General features: G+C 41.2%; 1 protein-coding gene across 1 annotated transcript in view; it reads left to right on the forward strand.

Moving 5' to 3' along the window:
• The first annotated feature begins 6 nt into the window (after positions 1-6).
• The window catches only part of LOC104842369 (chromosome unknown open reading frame, human C6orf106), a 32,711-nt gene continuing 13,082 nt past the window's right edge, over positions 7-19,635 (forward strand). Inside the window, exons 1-3 of the mRNA XM_010584669.1 lie at positions 7-50; positions 14,482-14,636; positions 18,327-18,524. Coding sequence (XP_010582971.1) covers positions 14,546-14,636; positions 18,327-18,524 — 289 coding nt within the window. The 5' untranslated portion in view covers positions 7-50; positions 14,482-14,545. The remainder of the gene's footprint in view (positions 51-14,481; positions 14,637-18,326; positions 18,525-19,635) is intronic.

A 19,635-nucleotide genomic window follows, 5' to 3' on the forward strand; every position in this document is an offset into this window, starting at 1 on the left:
CGCCTCAGGGGACGGCAGGCCCGTCCCGCCGCCCGCGGGGCCCCGCCGGGGTGAGGCGGTGTTTGTGTCGGGCCCCCCCTTTCCCCTCCCCTTCCCCGGGGTCGGCGATGGCGGGGCGAACCGGCGGGGGGGGGGTGTGTGTGTGTGTGTGTGGTGGGGAGGGAGCGGGAGCTATCATGGCAGCGCGGAGGAGGAGAGGAGCGGGACGGGGCTGAGGAGGCACTCGGGTTCGCCTCCCGCCTCCAGCTTGGGGTTGTGATTTTGCCAGTTCGAGGAGCTCGGCGGTCAAAGGGCTGCAAAGCTGTTAAAGAGTGACTAATTGATAGGAAGAGGGGCATGTGATCCGGCGGACCCAGGAGCTCTTAAAGGGCGCTTTCTCTGCGGAGCCCGGAGGATGAGCAGAAGTCAGGGATGGATTACGGTGCCCTGGACCCCAAAGCAGGCTTCCAAAAGAGGGGAAATTGTGGTGGAAAGGTGCTGTGGAAGTGTTAAAGCTGCCGAGGTCTCCGTGTGAAAGTTACCCAGGTGTTTGGCAAAAACTTAGCACCTGCTTGCAAACTAGGGGTGTCTCTCTAAATACTCTGGCTTTTGGTGTATATTTTGGCTTTACAAAGGCTCCCTGTGTCTGCCCTAGAAAAAAAGCAGGTACAGGTTACCAGGGAAGCTGCAGCTCGAGAAAAACGTGGGAAATAGGCAATATAATGGTGAAAAACAGAAACCAGGAGTGTTAGTGGTGTAGTGAGCCCAGTGACTGCGAAAGAATTTTGTGAAGTTGCTGCTGTCTGAATTGTGAGGTTTGACTCTTTATTACCACTCGCATCTTTTAAGCCATCTCAAACAGCTTTGCTGTTGTGTGGGGCACTAACCAAAAAGTGAGCCTCTTGTTAGGTTTGCATCTCTTCACTGTGATGGATGCAGGAGAGCAAAGTGTTTTCTGTTTCAGATATAGCTAACAGAGATTAGTTAGCTAAGCTGGAGTTACTGGTTTTTTCTTAGGGGTATAACACCAAATCCAGAAACCTCAGGTTTGAAACTTGAAATCCAAGCGAAGGTCTTGATATCAACAGTTAGGAAAAAACTTGCACGGGATTGCTGAACTAATAAACAGTAATAAGACAACTTTGTCACCTTTTTCCTTCCGTCCTTCACTCCTTCTACAGCTCTATATTGAATTATATTGGCAAATCTGCATCTGCAGAGGGAGTAAGGGAATAGCAAATAATACACCATGGGCTTTGTAAGCTGATACGATGCGAAAGAAGGTTTCTCTCGAGGAGCTCAGAAGTTTGCTTTGGAGAAGTGGTTCACAGCAGAAGATGCTTTCCCACTTTATCCGTGTGTTGATAATATGAATAAAACTACTGACACAGCAGCGTAATGCTGTTGGTTTGGGTTTTTTTTCCCGTGATGTTCCTTGGGAGAGCAGAAAGTTTAGCAGAGCTGAACCTGAACGTTACTCATGAAGATACTATGTATAATCATAGTATTCCTGGTTTGTGTTGAAGAAGCTCTTTCTTTTCCAGGAGTATTTGATTTCTTTTTGAAGTAACAGTATCTCAAATACAATCTTAGAACCAATGGCTTTTTAAAAAAAATAAAAATCTTTTAATTACAGTTGAAGAAAATCTTACATGCTGAAAATAGCTTTCATTTCACAATTCCAGTGGCTAGCTTGGTTCTGAAAACAGAAGTTTTCAAATTTTTTTTGAAGTATTAGTTGATCAGCCTTGTAGACGGATGGGGGCGTGTAAAAAGGAAATCTGTTAAGTTGGTGTAATGTATACAAGAGTAGATGAAAATAAGTACAGGCTGTAGTGTGATTACTCTTAGAGTGGGCTTAAAGCCTGTGAGAGTTTAACCTTTCAACAGCAGGGAGTTGAGTTAGGTATGCTGACAGGTGCTGCTCGTTTTTCTCGTGTGTTCTTGCCAGGGTGCTGCTTTCCTGACCTGCGGTATCATTTGTTGTGCCTGGTTTTGTGCAGTTTGCAGTTCTGGTGCTGTGTTTCTGTCCCATTCTCCAGCTCCCACCTCTTCTTAGTATGGCCTTCGGGTTATCGGCCTGAATATACTAACCCTGCTCTCGGTCATTATAAAAAGCTGCAATCGAGACACATTTTCCTTTTCTGGAAACACCTTTCCTTTGTCATGTTGAAGGACCCTGTGTAATCCACACTGCCCCAGCTGATGTTAGGCAGCGGCCTACTAGGTTTGTTTTTTGTGGCCTAGAATTCAGGTCAGAATCTTCTATCACAAGTCTGTCCTGCAAATAATTTGTCTCGATGAGACTGTCAAGTCGCTTTTCCTTTTGTTAAAGGTATGGCACTTTTCTGCAGTGATGATTCCTTCCCTCTCTTTCTGCACCAGGATTAATGCTTATCTGCAGGAAATGGTTGAGGGAGCTCACAGCAGGGGTGAGAGAAGTGCACTCACTTGGTAGACTGGGTTCTTTTTAGCGATGCCCATGTATAGGTTACTTAACAAAGATGTAAATAATTTTCGCTAGAACTTTTTTCACAAGTGTGGCAAGCTGCTCTTTGGTGATAATTGTGTAGTCTCCAGACCTGAAGTGACTTCCCTGTTGTATGTCTTTCATGTATTGTGCAGCAAATAATCTGAGCTGTAATGTGTTTTGAAAGAATATTCCCAATAGAATCATTAGTAATTGTATTTAACATATTTAAAGTGACTTCACAGTTCTGCTGAAATAGAGGGATTATTTTAAAATAGCTTGTTCAGCCAATACGGGGAAAAAAATTAGAGGTCGACTGTGGAGCAATATAGATACTTGTAAATAGCCTTTAAAAGTCTGTCCATTTTTCCAGTTTACCTGGAATTGCTCGATGTGCTTTCAAAGTTCTGGCAGACTTGGGGCAGTACTAAGAAACTGCCAGCTGGTTTTATTAACAATATTGCAAAAATGCTTCAGGTAGAACGTATGCATCCTAAGTTTCTGAGACTGTTCCTTGATCTTCAAGAAATACAGGTTAAACACTTTGGTGAGTTGTCTTTTTCCCTGTTATTTATTAAACACTTTCCTAGAGTTCTGCCTTTTTTTAATTACGCATTGAGTTCTGTTTGTGGGCTGTTCTAACTTCTTAGCTTTCTGCTCCATAAATCCAACTTTGCCCTTGCTGAGAGTCCTGGCTGTACATTCTTTAATGGCAGCACGCATTGTCTGTCTTTACTATTTATTTAATTTTTCATTAGAAGTTGTGAGGCTTTAGAGTGAGAGGTTCAGCTTTCGCTTTTGGCCTAGAGCCAAAAGTGAACTTCTCCAAAAGATGTTTTGGCACCAAAAGGTTTCTTCCTCGGGAGGAAAACCCAGGCAGTGTAGTTGGGAGGGCATTTTGCTGCCATTGCATCTAGGATAAAAATCCACCCTCCATTAAATGGCATGCTTAACTCTCACTGCTCCCTTCCCCCCTCCAGATGTTATGCAATGCTGAAACCCGGCTGCCTGCACACTGAAGCACATCCAGCACCGCAGGTTTGAGGGAGGGGGCTGTGAGGAGTGATTTTTGTGGTAAAGTTAAGTTCCAGGTGTTGACTACAACTCTTCAGTGTTAGGTGATAGTATGGCCAGGAACATGTCTGAACTTGTCTGGACTCAGTCTACCTACATAAGAAACTCCTTCTGAAAACCCTTTGTGCTAATGTTTTAAAAATGGGGATTGTTTAGGTCAGACAGTTGATGCTGAATGAGTCTGTGCCGAAATACCTACTTACAGCCTTCCTCACACAAGAACAGTTGTAGAACTCTGGATAGATGGTACCAGGGCAGGTTGGACTTTTTGAAAGCACTTGCAAAACAAAACTTCGTAAGTGTCAGCCTAGCCCTGACTGGTTTCAAGCAATATGGATTAACGTAAATGTAAAAGCAGTGGAAACTTTGCACAGAACATGCATTTTATTTTTTGTTGACACTCACTTAAGGCCAATTTCATGAAAGTCATTAGATTCCTCCAAAGCTGCTATGGAAATTGTATAGTGATGAGGAAGAAAAATTATTTTTTTTTAATTGGACAGTATACCAACTTTGAGGGTGAGAGGCTGGAGTGTAAGGCTTGGAACTTCTTTGATTCTGTGAGAAAGTGAATTAATTTGATTTGAAGTAGCTAGTGGTGCTGGATTTAAAAATCCATATTTCAACACAGTTGGCTGTGAAGGGATTCCTAATTTGAAAGACTTAATGTATGTATATTTCAGTAATTTACATGTAATATTTCTTTATGTTCTCTTTTTAGCTTTTGTTTAGAAAGCTGAATTTTTATTAGTGTAGTAGGTGTGATATTTAATTGAAATGTGTCAGATAATGATGCCTTCCATTGTGTGTGGGGGAAAAAGTTTTATTGTTGCTAATGCTAGCCTTTTTTGATCTAGCTTTCTGGTGAAAAAGGTCTTTTTAAGGTCATTATTTGTAAGGTAGTCAGATCTCTTCTGGAGGTCCTCAGTTTTTTTCATATGCTTAGAAGAATTTGTGGCTGTATCATGATTTAACTAGTACTCTAAAGATGACATTTTGCATGAAAATATTTATAAGTTTATCTCTGAAAAAACTACAGATATCTGCTGTAAAAACCTTTCTGTATTGTGTAAGATGTAGGGCATTTCTGTATGTGTGAGTGAGGGGAGCCAAGGTGAGGTAGGGATTAGCTAGTGGTGATACCAATTTTTACATCAGAAATCTGAAATTTTCAAGCATAGCAAGGAAAATGTATCTAACTTTTTTTTTTTTGCAAGTGTTTTATTGGTCTTGGAGAACAGACAGAATTTTTACTTTTAACAAAATTAAAATTGCCTTATAAGTGCACAGTTTTATCCCTGTGGGTGGGCTGTTTGAATTCTTTATATCAAATGAACCACCTATATTACCCAGAAGGGGATGTACTTGACTGAGAGTCTAAAGACATGTTTTAGCTAATAGGTTTTTGTAATTGCTTTTACACTGACTTTGTGTAAGTGTTTAATTTTTGCTTTCTAGCAAAGATGACAGGATGCTACTTTAAGTAAAACTTGGATCTGTGGATGAAAGCATATTTATTTACACTTGATATTAGTGCTGGAGTATAGGTACTATTCAGAGAAATACTTGAAGCGCATTTGGGTAAGACATCAGGACGTACAGAATTTAACATAACAGACTCAAATCAACAGGATTCATTCATACATGATGCATTTCCCACAAAGGGTAACACTAGTACTCCTGGTCTATCATGATTTTTAACCTTGCAGGTGTTTGCAGAACTGCCATTAAAAAAAAAAAACAACTTGTAGATGTCCTCAGTTAACATATTTTTGGACTGCTTTTTGAAAGAAGCTCTCCAAGTCTGTGTCAGGCAACACTCGGGTTTGAAATGCTCCTTCTCAGCTTGGACACAGACAGGTTACCATGTGTTGGCTGAAGGATAGCACCGGCATGCAGGCAGGCTCTTCATCTCAATGTCCTTGGCTTTCCTGCGCTTACTGTATTTAAAGAGTTTGTTGGTTTATTGGATGATATACCTAGTCATCCTACGGTATGGTATTTTTCCAGTCTTCAAATAGTTGTGTGCTATGTTTCAAAGATCTATGGAAAAAGCATATATAGAAGGCAAATGTAAGGACATGCAAAGTCAGACTGTGCAGCCGTAAAGATTTGAGGCATTGCCTGTCAGAATATGAATATTGAGGTGGAATGTGGGGCCTTAGCTGTGCCATGAAGCTTTTGATTGTGTGGTTATATCAAAAGCCAATTTCACCGATTATAGTGTGGCTCTACGTGATTGGTCTGGTATAGACGGGTTCACTGCAACAAACTGCTGCCATTAAAATACCTGCATTTTTATTCCAACCCTTACTTAAACACCAGCAACCCCGCAAGAATTTAGTTGATCTCTTAAATGAAAGCACTAGTTTTATATCATTCTCTAGATGCAAGTATGCATCTCTCCTATTACTGATCAAATACTTCTGATTATAGACCTAATATGGTGGTTAGATTTTTTTTGTTGTTGTTGTACGTTTGTGGTGGGGAAAAAGTCTGTTCTTATCTGGTCTTATATCAAGATCTCTTCTCTAGTTTTTATTTGGAAATCCTGACTGAAGTGTAAACAAATTAATTTGGTTTCCTCAGCTGTTTGAAGGCAACATTTTTGTTGATGTCCAGTAAACTGATCAACTACCAGAGAACTCTGATTTTCAGTAGATGTTCTGTCTTGCTACATTTACTGAGTTTTCCTCTTTTTCTCCACATGTGAGAAGTCAAAGGGAAGGTAGGATAAAACAAAACACGGTGGGATTTTCTCTTTCCTTGAACTAATGAATATAAACCCCTCTTTCATGTTCATATTGGCACTGTTGGATTTGCCATAGAGATTATTATGCTATTGCGAGTGGGGAGTTGTGGTGTGTGCTTTTACCTAAGAAGAGTTCAGGGGTCCCTGCTGTGCACGTTTTGTCTGCTCTTTGTCTCAGTCTGTGGGACTGCTATGATTTTACATTTGCTAATCTACATTCAGATAAATCTGAGGAAAACTTCCCCACTGCTCTGTGTTAAATCTCAAGCTTAGTTTTGATACTGCTTTCCTTTTGAGAGGGCAGTGGGGGGAATCGTCGTGTCTGGAGGAGGCAGGAAACCTGAGACCTGATCTTTCAACTCAGTCCTCCTTCCCTGGAAACTTCTTGGGTTTGTTCAGTACTCATCCAGGCATCTATTAGGGAAGGGATAGCGGTGGGTGGGAAGTCATATTACTTTGCTTCTCCCTGTATCAGCTGATAAAAACAAGAGAGTCTTGTGTTGTTTATGCGTCTTGGTACGTAGGAAGTTTTTTAAGTATTCTAGGTCTTAATGTGACTCTAGTCCAATTAATATTTGTAGGTGGTGACCAGTTGAACTGAATCCAGTGAGAAGAGTAAAGTGCTTGGTTTAAAACATCATTTGCGTTTTGATAAAGTAGTAGGGAAGAGGGAAGATGAGGATTTAAACTTGATGGCATTCTTACTCTGAAACAACTGATGAACTGCTGTCCTTACAGGCAGAAAAGACACCATAGAAACAGGGCTTGTGGTTCTTGATGTACTGTTGCCAAAATGTCAGAACAGACTGGCAATCTCTGAGCTGTGACTGCTGCTAAGCCGTGTGCACATAGGGTCATTCATACCCCTATGGCTGGGGAGCAGAAAATAGTTTGTAAACTGTTTATTCTGTTGCAGCTAACTTAAAGCATAGTGGATGTCGTCTTAGTACGTGTGAACTATTGTAGACTGTTGTGTCTCTGGTGTCCATAACTGTCCTCTGAAGCTACTAAAAATAACAAAAATATAGAATTAATTAAAAATATTTTCTTGGACAGCTTTTATCTAGTGCATTAAAAAAAACAAACACACACCTCCTCTCCAGAATAACTCAAATTTTGACCTGATTATTTTGAATGAAATCTAGACTTTAAATATATTGTATTTTTAACTATGGAACATACTATAATTGTGCTTTTCTCCAAGTTACAAAACATTTAAAAATTGGGCGCATGTGAAATGGAAATGTAAGCAGACAACTGTAGCAGAAGGAATTGGGTACAATATAATTTTAGTCCAGCTGGACTGCCTTACATGCCTGAACTTGTTCTCAGACAGTTTCTGTAGCTTAATCCCCCTTCACTTTAATGCAGACAATTATAGATTGGTGACATAGTTTATACTGAGGAATTAGCAGTTACAGAATCTTTTGCGTACTGGCAGCTCTTGATTACTTTCCACTGGGAAGAGCTGTTGCCTGTTTTCAATGGCAGCAAGTAGAGAGCAGCTCCTGCTGTGACATTCTCAAAATATTTTACCCCACAGTTAAAGCTCCTGACCACCTGCTTTAGGAGGGTTCAGCTGCTGGGGATGGCTGTGTGGGGTTGTGCTTATAGCAGCATCGTAGTATTGATTCTGTCATTGAGACCGCTTGCCGTTGTTTGGCAAGGTACAGTGCTCAGCCAAGCGCAGGCACCACGATAATGGTTAAACTGCCGATGTGCATGTCTTTGTATGTATATAAAAGCCTGCTAAAGGAAAGTGATTTCCTTTGGTGGTTTGGGGTGCACTGAAAATGGTGTGCCTCTTCTGTGGCGCTTCGGTTTCTTTCCTTGTGCTGCCCCTGCAGAGAGCCCAGTATTGCTTCTAGTCACCACAGGTTTCTGTCTTCTTCCTGGAACATCCCACTTGTATTTGGAACTGGCTGTTTTCAGCTAAGACAATGAAATGTTTTCCTGCGGCTTCATGTGAGAAAATACATAAGCTTCGAATTAGACAGCTCTTTTTTTCCCGCTCCTTCAGCTGTGTAAGTTCAGCTTCCCTCAGTGGTCCTTTTGGATCATCTAACATCTTTTAAGGTAGCTCCCCAGCCTCATGGTTTAGTGTAAGAGAGGTTAAGATGAAGATAACTGATACATAAATTTTGATTTCTGAAATTAAGTCTACTGAAAGCTATTTGCTGATTAAAATTCCAGTCCTTCAAAACATCTTGAGACTTTCCACTTAATTGCCATGTGTCATCCCTATTGAAAATGTTTGAATTGAAAACTCCAGGTAAAAGTGCTTCCCTGTGGCGTAATGAGCATATCTCTTCCCCCTACCCCCTTCAGCTTTCTCTAAGGCTTTGAGTGAGGTGTCTTCTATGTCAGGAGCAATAGGATAGCTGTTTGAGATGTCCTAGCCCGTAGTGTTATCAGTCCAATTCTCCAGTAGCTGGGGCAAATAAAATCCAAATAAGATTCTAGAGACTAAGAGACAAAAAGAGTGGACTTAGGATTGCCTCATTTGGATGTCCTCCATATACATTTTTAGTCTCTCCCACCTGTATCATGTAGAGATGTTCCATTATTTAGGAGTGAGAAATTATCCATCTGCTGCACTATTTCTTTTGCACATTTCTTTCTGTTTTTAACACCTTATGGGGTATTACAGTGCCTGGTTACATACTGCATTTGGAAAACAAGAAAAAGGTCTGTAAAGGTTGAGAATTCAGTTACGGAAAGAGTACAAGGTGTTCTACCTAATATATTATGTTCTTGAGATTTTATTGTACTTTTATATCGCTGCTCAGTTTTTGCATTCCATGTTTCCAGGAGAATAATACCCACGTTGCTTTTCTCATGACAAAATACTGCACCATATGTGAGTGCTGAGGACATACAACGAACATATATTACAGCTTGGGCACTTGCCTGGCTTTTCCCTCCTTCCACAGAGGGAGAGAAATGTAACTTGGCATTCACTTTATTACAGTTGCTCTGTACAGCAAAGTGACCGAGTCCATTTGTCAAAGTGCTTTCTACTTGACTTAATAAATGTCCTCTACTTACTGTCTGTGTATGATCTAAGGGCTACATCCTGTGTGAAATTCTGAATTGAAGGGTAACTTGGTATTGCACTGAGAACTCTAGCCTTTGCTTTTTCTGACAGCTCAGGAGAATCAGAGCACTAGAAACTTTCACCCATTAGCTGGTGATAGGTGATGTGGCTGTAGGAATGGGCAGGAGCTAGTAACAACAAAATTTGCATGCTGGATTTTGAGCTTAAGCTGTGATTTTATTTGAATTTTTATACCACCCCCCCCAATCTATCTTTCTTTAAAAAGAAAAAAAATATTTGGATCTTTCATAAAAGAATTTGACCATAAATGAAAACATACAGGTTCCAATAACATTTGTAGTTAACATTTTATTTTTTAAGTTGTTGCTTTCTACTGTAAATGTTTTTTGGAGTGGAATTCTTATGTGTCACCACATACATTAGACAACCTGCACATCATAAGTGATTTTTTTTCGAGTTCAGATCTTTAAGCTGATGGATTGAAACCAAAACCACAATACCATTCCTTGTGTCCGCCATGCAGGATGGCTGATGGGAGCGGTGTGTGGGAAGGTTACAGCTGCTGGATGGTGGACGATTCTTCCAATTCACTTTCCCTCTACCTGTTTTGAGAATATCTGTTTGCCAGGACTCTAATGTCTCTTGTCTGTTAGGACAACCTGTTTGTGTTGCTTTTCTTCCCAAGATGCTTAACTTCTGTGTGTTGAAAGAATCATATGTTTTATTGGTAAGTGAAGGATTAGGTATTATGCGTGTGCCCTGCTTTGCATAAGGCTGCAGTGAGTAAGCCTCAGTGCTTTGGTTTCTTCATTCTCCTAAAAGAAGGATCTGATTCAATTAATAAAAAAATATTTCTAATTACCTGTATATTGCTTTTTGTTAGGAGGCCTCTAGTTTGTGAATTGATTTGGAAGAGTTTCTTTTATTTTTGAATACTGCGTGGTGACCTAGTTAATTGGGAGTAATTACTCTCTAAATATATTGGTTTAACATAACAAAAGGCTGTCTGGAAGAAAATGGGGAAGGGAAGGAATGGCTCAAGATAAACCACCTCTTTGCAAACACTTAAGAGTTGTTAAGGGACATCTCCAGAGCTATTAGCAGAGAAGATTTTAACTTCACTATTGTAATTTAGCTCCTGAGGCTTGAAACAAAGCAGCAGAGCAAAAGAATTGATCTGAAAAGGAACACTTTCTCTGGTTCTGTGGGTTTGTTGGAAAAGCACTTGACACATAAGAGTCATGGGTGCCCTTGGAGAGGAAGGAGTAGGATACTGATAATTAGAATGGATTTGGTTGATAATATGGAGCTATAACCTTTATTTGCTGCCTTCTCCCCTCTTTCCAGAATCTTGCTCTTAGGACTAAAATTGAGCACTGTGTTGATTTTAAGTAGGCTCACCTCATCGCTGGGGTGACTTCTGATTGCAGGGTTTTTTCAGGAGTTTGAGCCTAAATCCTGTCAGACCTGCTCAGTAACTATGGCGGAGCTACAAACTATTGCAGTCCAGGACTGCTCTAAAAATGGTAAAATTGCTTAATTTAGGAAAGCTAAGGAGGGCCTGACACCTGAAGGCCTATGTTAAGAAAGAGATGTATGGCCATCCCTGTAATTATGAGAGATCAGTCACGTAAATTACACTGGCTGGATTTGGCATGCTCATCTTCGTTTCAAAGTTGTTTGGTTTATAGTAGTAATTTATCTCCTATGGCAGAGAGCAAAGGGGTAGTGTGGTGCAAGGCACACCTAGGAGGAGTAAAATAAAGCAGGCATGGATGTGTAAGCAGAAGTCTTTAGATGATAACCCCTTCCTCTCAGCGGTCTAACTCTTCATTCCTGTCCCTGAACTATCTGCAGTTTATGCAATGCAATTACAGCTGGGGCACAAAAGTGAAGACCTAGGAAAAAAAATTTTATATATTAAAAAAAAAAAAAAGAGTCAAACTTCAGGGCCTTGAGTGTGTTTGACCTTGAAGCCATCTCTCTCATTAATGCTTGCATTTGCTTGTAAACTCCACTAATGTTGTGCCTATAGTAGAAAGGCAGAGCAGCAGGATGTACTCCTTTGTCTCAAAAACCTGCAAATAATCAGGTTGCTAATAGTTGGCCTCTGCAAATGGCACTCATTTTCCCCAAGCAAAATACTGCATTCAAACTGATACTTGGGGGTTTTGGGGGGGGCAGCAAAGGAGGGGGAGTGCTGTCTCTTGGAAAGAGTGGAAACAAAGCTAAGCAGCGATACGTTGCTGGCTTTGCTGGTTGTGTAAGCAGAGAACATGACTAAAATGTGAGCGCTGTGGGTATCTCTTGCAGCAGAGTGGTGCCGTACAGCCTCTCAGTGGCTATCTCTTAGGGTTGTCTGTGTCAAAGAACTTAAGTCAGATTTGCTTTGTCATCCTGACTTTGGCTCTTACCACTTTCAATTTCTCTTTAGTTTCTGGAAGCTTCTTTTTAATTTTCTAGTGGGAAGGCCAATATGTAGCCAAACATGCAAAAGGGCTCACCCCAAACAAAACCTGCTGCACATTGATCAAAACGGTGGGAGTGGGAAGGTGGGTTTGTGCATATCTGATCACAAAAGGGTGGCAAATCTGTTTTTCAGCATGTGTTCCCCTTTAGTTAGTTTTTAACTAAATGCTGCAGAGGACTGGAGTTGTTTCCCAATGGCAAAGCAAGCAATGAAATATGACACAGGGAGTGGAAGAGGGTTGGCAGAGGGCCTATGTGCACAAATAGCCCACTACCTTTTGAAGCTTATTTACAGCCAAGCAAACAAAAAACAGTGCAGGCTGCCTTACAAAGAATTACAGTAGAAATCTTCCCTTTGGAACTTTTAATTTTTCCTCTCAATGTCAATAAAAGGTCATTACTACTGATTCCAGAATCATAACTCACACAGTGTTGTGGTATATCTGAACATGTATTTATGTAGTAGTGGATTAGGAAGAGAAAGAGCTGTATTGCTGTCTCTTGTACCTCTTAGAATACCTTTTGCCTTGGATTGCTGTAATACAGGAAGAAATCCTAGTGAAAACTAAACTCTAGATCATTGTGTTAGCTGGTTGAGCGAACAGGAGTCTCTTGGCACAGCCCTGTTGTGAGTTATGTAAATCTTGTGCAGTGTATAAGCAACAGGCGGTTGGTGACGTAAAACTGAGCATTTGTCTCTATTTATTGGCTAATGTGACATGCACCCTTCCTGTAGCATTTGACTGAGCTGGCTGTATTAAATATAGCCCTGACACTCCTAAGTAGAAAATGCCTCAAGCTGAATAATGGTTTCTGGTCTGAAATTCATTGTCCTAAACATGGAAATCTTACACGGTAGCTCTTCTGTCTCCCTTTCGTATCAAAGTGCATTCCGTGTTGATGGCGAAAGGTCTTACTGCAAGGCTCAGTTTGCTGAATTTGCCAATCGATCACTGTGGCTGTGTTGTGCAGAACATTCCTCCAGTGCCTCCTAACACTTTGGCTGTTCGCTGGGAGACTTAGCAGAATGTCGGTAACTCCTGCGGTTAACACAGCGTGATTATCTTCTGTCATTCGTGATGGATTACCAAACTGATACATCTGTTGTTTAGGTACTCTCCCACCCACCCCCATTGCGGGTGGCTCGCAGATCTGCCTAATACTGCTATTACCCTCTTTGACCCAAGCTCCAGTGCTATTAGCTACTATGCTTGGGGTCTCCTATGTTTTTCGTGAGGAGAAAGCAGTGATACTTCTCCCATGCAGTTCTGATTTTATCCAGAATGTCTGGTTTTTGTTAGGTTTTTTTTTTCCTCCCCCTTGAATGCTGTAGGAATTGAACAGGAGGCAGTTTCTTTGCTCACCGTTTCGAGCCTCTTTCCAGCTGGCAAGCAGTCCAAAAAGCCCTATGTTTGCTCTTTCTCAGGGTCATGCTGCAAATGTTTCTCTTGCTTTCACCTTGGCTTTCTGGCTTTGGTTTAGACACATGACACTCCACCACACAATACAAACCCTCAGTTTATCACTGTACCCATATAGCACAGCTTCTGACTAGCCTTCTGCATGGCTTTGTTTTAGGTGGTGGTTCCCAGTTCTTGAAGGTTTTGGGATTTTTTTCTATCCTGCTCAAATAAGCAACACAGATTTTTGTAATCATGAAGGCAGTTGTTATGCCCATTGCATTTGGTGAGATTTTACTCATCTCCATTTTCACAGCACCTACTCACAACATGTAAATTAGGGCCACAACCTCACAGACATGCGTAAACAGAGGAATTACATGACTTGCCAAACGCTTATATAATAACTTAATAGTATATCGTGGAACGGGAGCTAAGACTCACGAATCCTCTTCCTGTTTGACTGTTCCTCTTTTCAAATTAATTATCATATGAGTTTCAGCTACGCCATGACTCAGGAATCAATAGCATTTGTGGCTTTCTGAACATCCTAAATATATTGCAGACTTCCACTGTCCTTTGTCTTTATTCAGTAAGAACTTTTGACTCAGATGGTTTATAAGTTCCTTTGAGTTGTGACTATCCAGAGCTGAGCAGGCACTTTAATCATTAATAAATAGTCTTGGAGTACTCGTGGTTCATACATGACCATATGTTTCAAAAGCAGCAAGGCTTGAGTTGTTATCTGTAGCTACTGATGTCCTTTGGCCCCAAGAGTTATCACAAGAATGTTCTTCGTGTTTTGTTCATCTCATGCTCCTTTTGGACCTTTTGTGCCAAAATGAAATGGAGAGGTTCAGTCCTTTAGAAATTAGCTCAGGAAACAAGGCTGGTACAAATAAACTGCCCTGTTGTTTACATGCTGCTGCATAGCACTTCCCTCAGTATCTCTTGAACTTTTCTGCAAATTTCATAAAGAGCTAATGCGGTAGAGGTCTCCAAGACTTCTAAGTTCAAAGATTTCTAGTGAAAATAAGAAGCAGAGTAGAAAAGTGGTCTAAAACAGTGTCCCTGGTGAGTAAAATGCTGTATTTTGAGCTCTGTTCTCTTGGAGAATCCATGTGTGATAGAGATGAAAGCTTTAAAAAAACATAAGCAGCAGAGCCAATAAACTCTGGATAATATTTTTGCTTAACTGTTTAGAATGACATACGTAAACCTGTGAAAAGGACCTGACCCACCTGTACTTCAGGTTGTAATCTGCTTTTTTGCTTTCTAGGAATCTACAAGCCGCCATTGGAGCCTACTATGATTTTGAGAGTCCAAATATCAATGTACCCTCCATGTCCTTTGTTGAAGATGTCACCATAGGTGAAGGAGAGTCCATCCCTCCTGATACCCAGTTTACAAAAACATGGAGGATACAAAACACAGGTAAGGCTTTTAGACTGTAGCAAAGTCCACGTAGCGTGTATTATGTGATAGGATGGCAGATCTACATGGAAGAGATGCTGGCTTAAGGCAGGAGGTTCATGTGCGCTTAACTTGGAATAGAGCCACCCTGCTACTGAAGGAGGTAGGCTGCCAACCTATGCATGTTCCCCCTTCTTACGTTGGCACAAACATTTTGTGGCAAGATGCACAGCTCAGTTCACCAGTCTTGTTCCTCATGCCATCACACAAACAAAAACTCTAGGAAACTTCTAGATAAAAGAAATTGAAGTACAAGTTGGTTTGGGGGTTTTTTTTGTTTGTTTCTTTTGTTTGTTTTTTAATGGCAGTAATTAGATGTGAAAATAGATTAAGAATCCTTAGCTAGTCATGTTTCTGATAATTTGATGCAAACAAATGGAATACATTTTTAAGTCAACGAAGAGGTTGCTTTTAATCTCAAAGCCTTTTAGCTCATGACCAGCCTGTATATTACCACTACCCTTCATTACACCATTTCTCTGGCCATCCCTGTCATTTGGTCATTCAGTTTTCCATAGAACTGTGTTCTCTGTGGAGGCAGTGATGCAATGATCTGAGAACAGGTAGCGATGCAAGGGTAAGTGGCAGGTACCCTTTACTTTTTAATACACTTTTGACAGAATTGCTTTTTCATGTGCTGAGAGGATGCAAGGCTGGAGAGACAACATTCCAGTATGAAATAAGTCAAAACAGTGACTGGAATCCAGGAAGTGAGATTAGGCAAAATTCATTCTCAGGGCCTGATCTGTTGGGATGTAGTCAGAGAGAAAAATAGGATCCATGGATGTAAAGTGGAATACCTTGTCTTCAAGTGTTGCAATGACAGGATGTTGCATGAATGTTTAAGCTGTGTGTCTGAATTTAATTGACCTGCTTGCACTTTTGTGAAGAAGAATGATGGCACAACAAGGTATAATACCATGAATCATCATGAGTAAAATTCAGCTGTGTTAGTATTCCTACTTGTAGATAACTGCAGTACTTGAGTGCTGTACAGATTTGTGCTGAATATCGAAGTATAACAGAGACTAAACCCATACTAAAAATCTGGGGGTATTTCATCAGGACATGAGAGGTGAGAAGGGGGGGGTGTTTAAGAGCACTGTATTCTAGAGAAAGGTCTTAATTATTTCAGTTTACTTTTTCTGCCTACATTTGTTTAACTTAGTTCAATGGAAAGGTGACACGTATAGCTTGCTTAAACTCCAGTAATGTGAAAAATTGACTGGCAATTTTTTTATAACCGTCTCAAATACAGGTCTTACAAATATAATAAGTTTGACATGTCTTGTTTCTCCACTGTTAGTATCTTAATTTGCATGTATTATGACTACACCCCTATCTTGCTCCTTTCAGACTCCTTCCTCTCTGGTTCCTCTGATGTACTCTTTCCTGCATGCAAATTCAGCCTTAATTTAACACCATAGTTCAAGCAATGTTTCATTATTCTTGGAATGTTTGACCTTCTGAAATCCATGGGCCTTCTAAAATGAGGAAAGGCAGTTAATCTTGACTTATGAGTTCCTGGCAAGGCCAACATTTGTTTTGGCTTCTGTGTGGGTTAAAACCTCACTTCTTAAAATGTACATCTGTACTCTGACAGTGGTGCTGGAGGCCAGAACTTGTTAAAACCATGCTGTTGAGGCATGTTTTAGTTAAATGCAACTTCACATACAGTGTTACGACTGTGCAGTTTAAGGAGGACCGTAGCATTTTAAAACCATTTTATGGTTTAATTAAGGTATAATATCAAAGGACTATAGTGTTTCCAGATAATATCTGCTTGTTAAGTAGATAACTGAAGCAAAGCCAAGGTTTTTAACAGCTGTACAGGAACCCTTGATTAAATGACTTCAGTTCTAGAACACGAAATACCTGAGGCATGTGTCATTGAAGCGTTTAGTGTCTGACGAGTATGACAAGCAGAGCTCTGAGAGATTGTCAGTTTTAAGCAGGCAAGCAGTAACCTAGGTTCAGTCAGGTTTTCATATGTGTTATTAAAAACTAATACCCTGCTCTGATACCTTCCAGGACGGCACTTGGCTTCTCTGCCAAAAGACCAGTTTGTATAGTAGAACCATTGCTGAAAGAGCAGCAGGATTTAACAGACTTATTTCCTCTTCCCACTCTACCCCCAGCTGTTGCTGGCTCTGCAGGACAGTTACTACAATTTATCATCTCCTGAGAGATGAGTGTACTGAAATAGAATGACATAATCATCATTTCATTTTATGGGGCTTATCAGTTGCAGTGTTCTAGGCACCTTGCAAGCCTAAAGCCATTAAAACCGATAAAAATCACATAAATTATTTAAACTAAACCATGTTGCTCGGCTGCCAACCTTTTCAGATGAGACTTCATACTCAACTCCCACATGCCATACTCTGAGGTCAGCTAGTCACTCAGCTCCTCTTTCAGAGACCTCCCTATCTCAGCACTGTTTCCAACTGTAGTGATATATCCCCCACTCTGAATATCCCACTTTACCTGTTCACGTCATGCTTTCCCTGCTAGATTGTGAATTCCAGAAATAAGGACTAGACTAGAAAACCAGTCCCTGCCACATCTTCACTGAAGTATCCATAGGGATTAAATCAGAAGACAAGCTGTTGCAAAGGGTGCTCTTTGGGGTAACCTTAACCTAAGGTCAGATCAGCATCCACCATTCTCATCTCGGGCCAGATATAGAGTGGTTCCAAGCTTCTTGGTGGTTCAGGCTTTCCTTGGCTGTTTCCATCGTCCTTAACCAAGCAGGAGGTATTCTTAAAGTCATTGGCTTAGTCATGTCACATTATTGGGAAAGAAGCAAAGGAAAATTACGCTGAGCTGATTTTTCACGAGTCTCAGAAGCACTTTTCTTTTTGTCAGTCCCAGTACTTGTTATCTTTGGCGAAGATGGCTGTGCTTGCATGCAGTAACTGTTTTCTGTATCTCTACAGACTGCCAGGTCATGCAGTCAGTCCCGGTATCTGCAGTCTAAACATTGATCTCCACAAATAAATCCCATGTTCACAATCTTGTCTACCTTTGCACAAGGCTGAGAGAAGGGTTGGTGCAAGAAGGGAAATAAATCCATTTAGAAAATAGTACTAGCTCTTCAATTATAGTTCAAACTATTAGTTCCTCTTGAGACTGCTAACAGGCTTAAAAAAGAATGAAACCCTGAAAGAAAATGTTTCTAGCTCTTTGTGTTAATAACATGTATTTTGATGTCGCAAGGCTCAGGAGCTGCATGTAAGGAGGCAGAAAGAAATGGGGGGGGGTAACAACCACCTCTAGGTCTGACCTCATCTTTGTCTATCATTGGTAAAATATATGTGCGTGTCAGTTATGTTGGGGGTTTTTTGAAGCTTTTGAAGCTGTTACACTGTGACTTTGAGAATTTTTCTGTGCAAAGACGACTTAGAGATTATTCAAACAGAAATACAAATTGTCCTGCTGGTCTCAGAATGGACCAGTTAAGCCTTGTCTGAAAACTGTATTCTTCTTCAGCATCCATTGCTGGCTGTGTTATGTGTATCTTGGTATTCCTTTGACTGTTCAACAATTGCACAACTGTTTTAATAAGCATGTTTCATCCAGTCTTACACAAACAGACACAAAGCTTTTCCTGGTGCACTGTCAGTAATTCTTTCTTCTGTTTAATCCCAGGGACAGAGGCGTGGCCCCCGGGGGTTTGTCTGAAGTATGTCGGGGGAGACCAATTTGGCCACGTAAACATGGTGATGGTCAGGTCCCTGGAGCCCCAGGAGATTGCAGACGTCAGCGTTCAGATGTGCAGCCCCAGCACAGCAGGAATGTATCAGGGACAGTGGCGAATGTGCACCGCCACGGGACTCTATTACGGAGGTGAGTGATCCCTTTTCCGGAACTTCAGGCTCTTCTTCGTGGTGTTCCCACTGCAGACAAAATGGATGCTCCTGGCCCCTTGCAGATGCTCTCCTGATAACCACATGGTGAAGGTAGAGGTCTGCCAGCTCTGAGACTAAATATAGAAAACAGAGAAAACATCAAGTGAGCTGCTTTGTTGTCTTGGTCAGCACAGAACTGTTTTCTAAACACTGGAACAAATTGCAGATTACACAAAGCTCTGAAAAACAAAGGGACTTGTACAGTTCTCCTGGAGCCTCTTTCCCAGTTGGTCCTTGTCGGGATTCTTTCCCAGTTTTCCAGCTCTGAACATCATGAACTGCACACGAGCATAAAATCTATTTAAGTGGTGAAAACCTCATCTGAGAAGTTAAGGCCCAGGTTTTAATACAGTAATTTGGTGCATCTACTGTGAACCATTTTTCTGTGTTTAAAAACCACTTTCTGATATTTTGCCTGGTGCCTCAGCCTGAGCCACCGACATCTTCATTCATTTGGAGACTTTGTCATTTTTAGCCAGCTTTAGTTTATACTGTGAACATCTTTGTGTCTGTTTTGGCAGTTGGGAGTATCCCAAGTTACACGGGTTTGAGTGAGAGATGTTAGCACTCGCAGTCAAAAATAACTCTTTGCTCAGAAAGAAGTACAGGGTTTTTGGCAGAATTGTCAGTAAACGTATGACTCTGGTGTTGCAAGTGGATGTAGCTTGTCCCTGAAGAAGGGGGATAAATTTCTCTGCACAGGCTGAAAGGCCTGTTCAGCTTGCACTGCCTGCCACAGGCCTGTGTGTTTCTAAAGCCGAGGTTTTCCCAGCTGCCGACAGGAGGTTTAGTAAGATCTTAGACTAAAGTTGCACGTTTTGAAAGAAAATGACCTACAAATTAAAATCCCTTTGGCTACCGAGCTTTGAGTCAAAGGTGCCCTTCCCCTGCGATTTAATTAATGGCTTTTATGCTAGCTGTCCCCGGAGGTTAGGCCCAACAGCTGTGTGAGGCCCTGGCAAGTGGCCGGGGCTGTCGCCCGGTGGTTTTTCATCCCGGCACGGCTTTGGTAGCGCCGGGGCCACCGGGGCGAGCGGCCGGGCCGGGCG

This window comes from Haliaeetus leucocephalus, unplaced genomic scaffold, assembly GCF_000737465.1.
Source record: "Haliaeetus leucocephalus isolate CR32 unplaced genomic scaffold, Haliaeetus_leucocephalus-4.0 Scaffold1000, whole genome shotgun sequence".
In the NCBI taxonomy this organism is placed as follows: Eukaryota; Metazoa; Chordata; class Aves; order Accipitriformes; family Accipitridae; genus Haliaeetus; species Haliaeetus leucocephalus.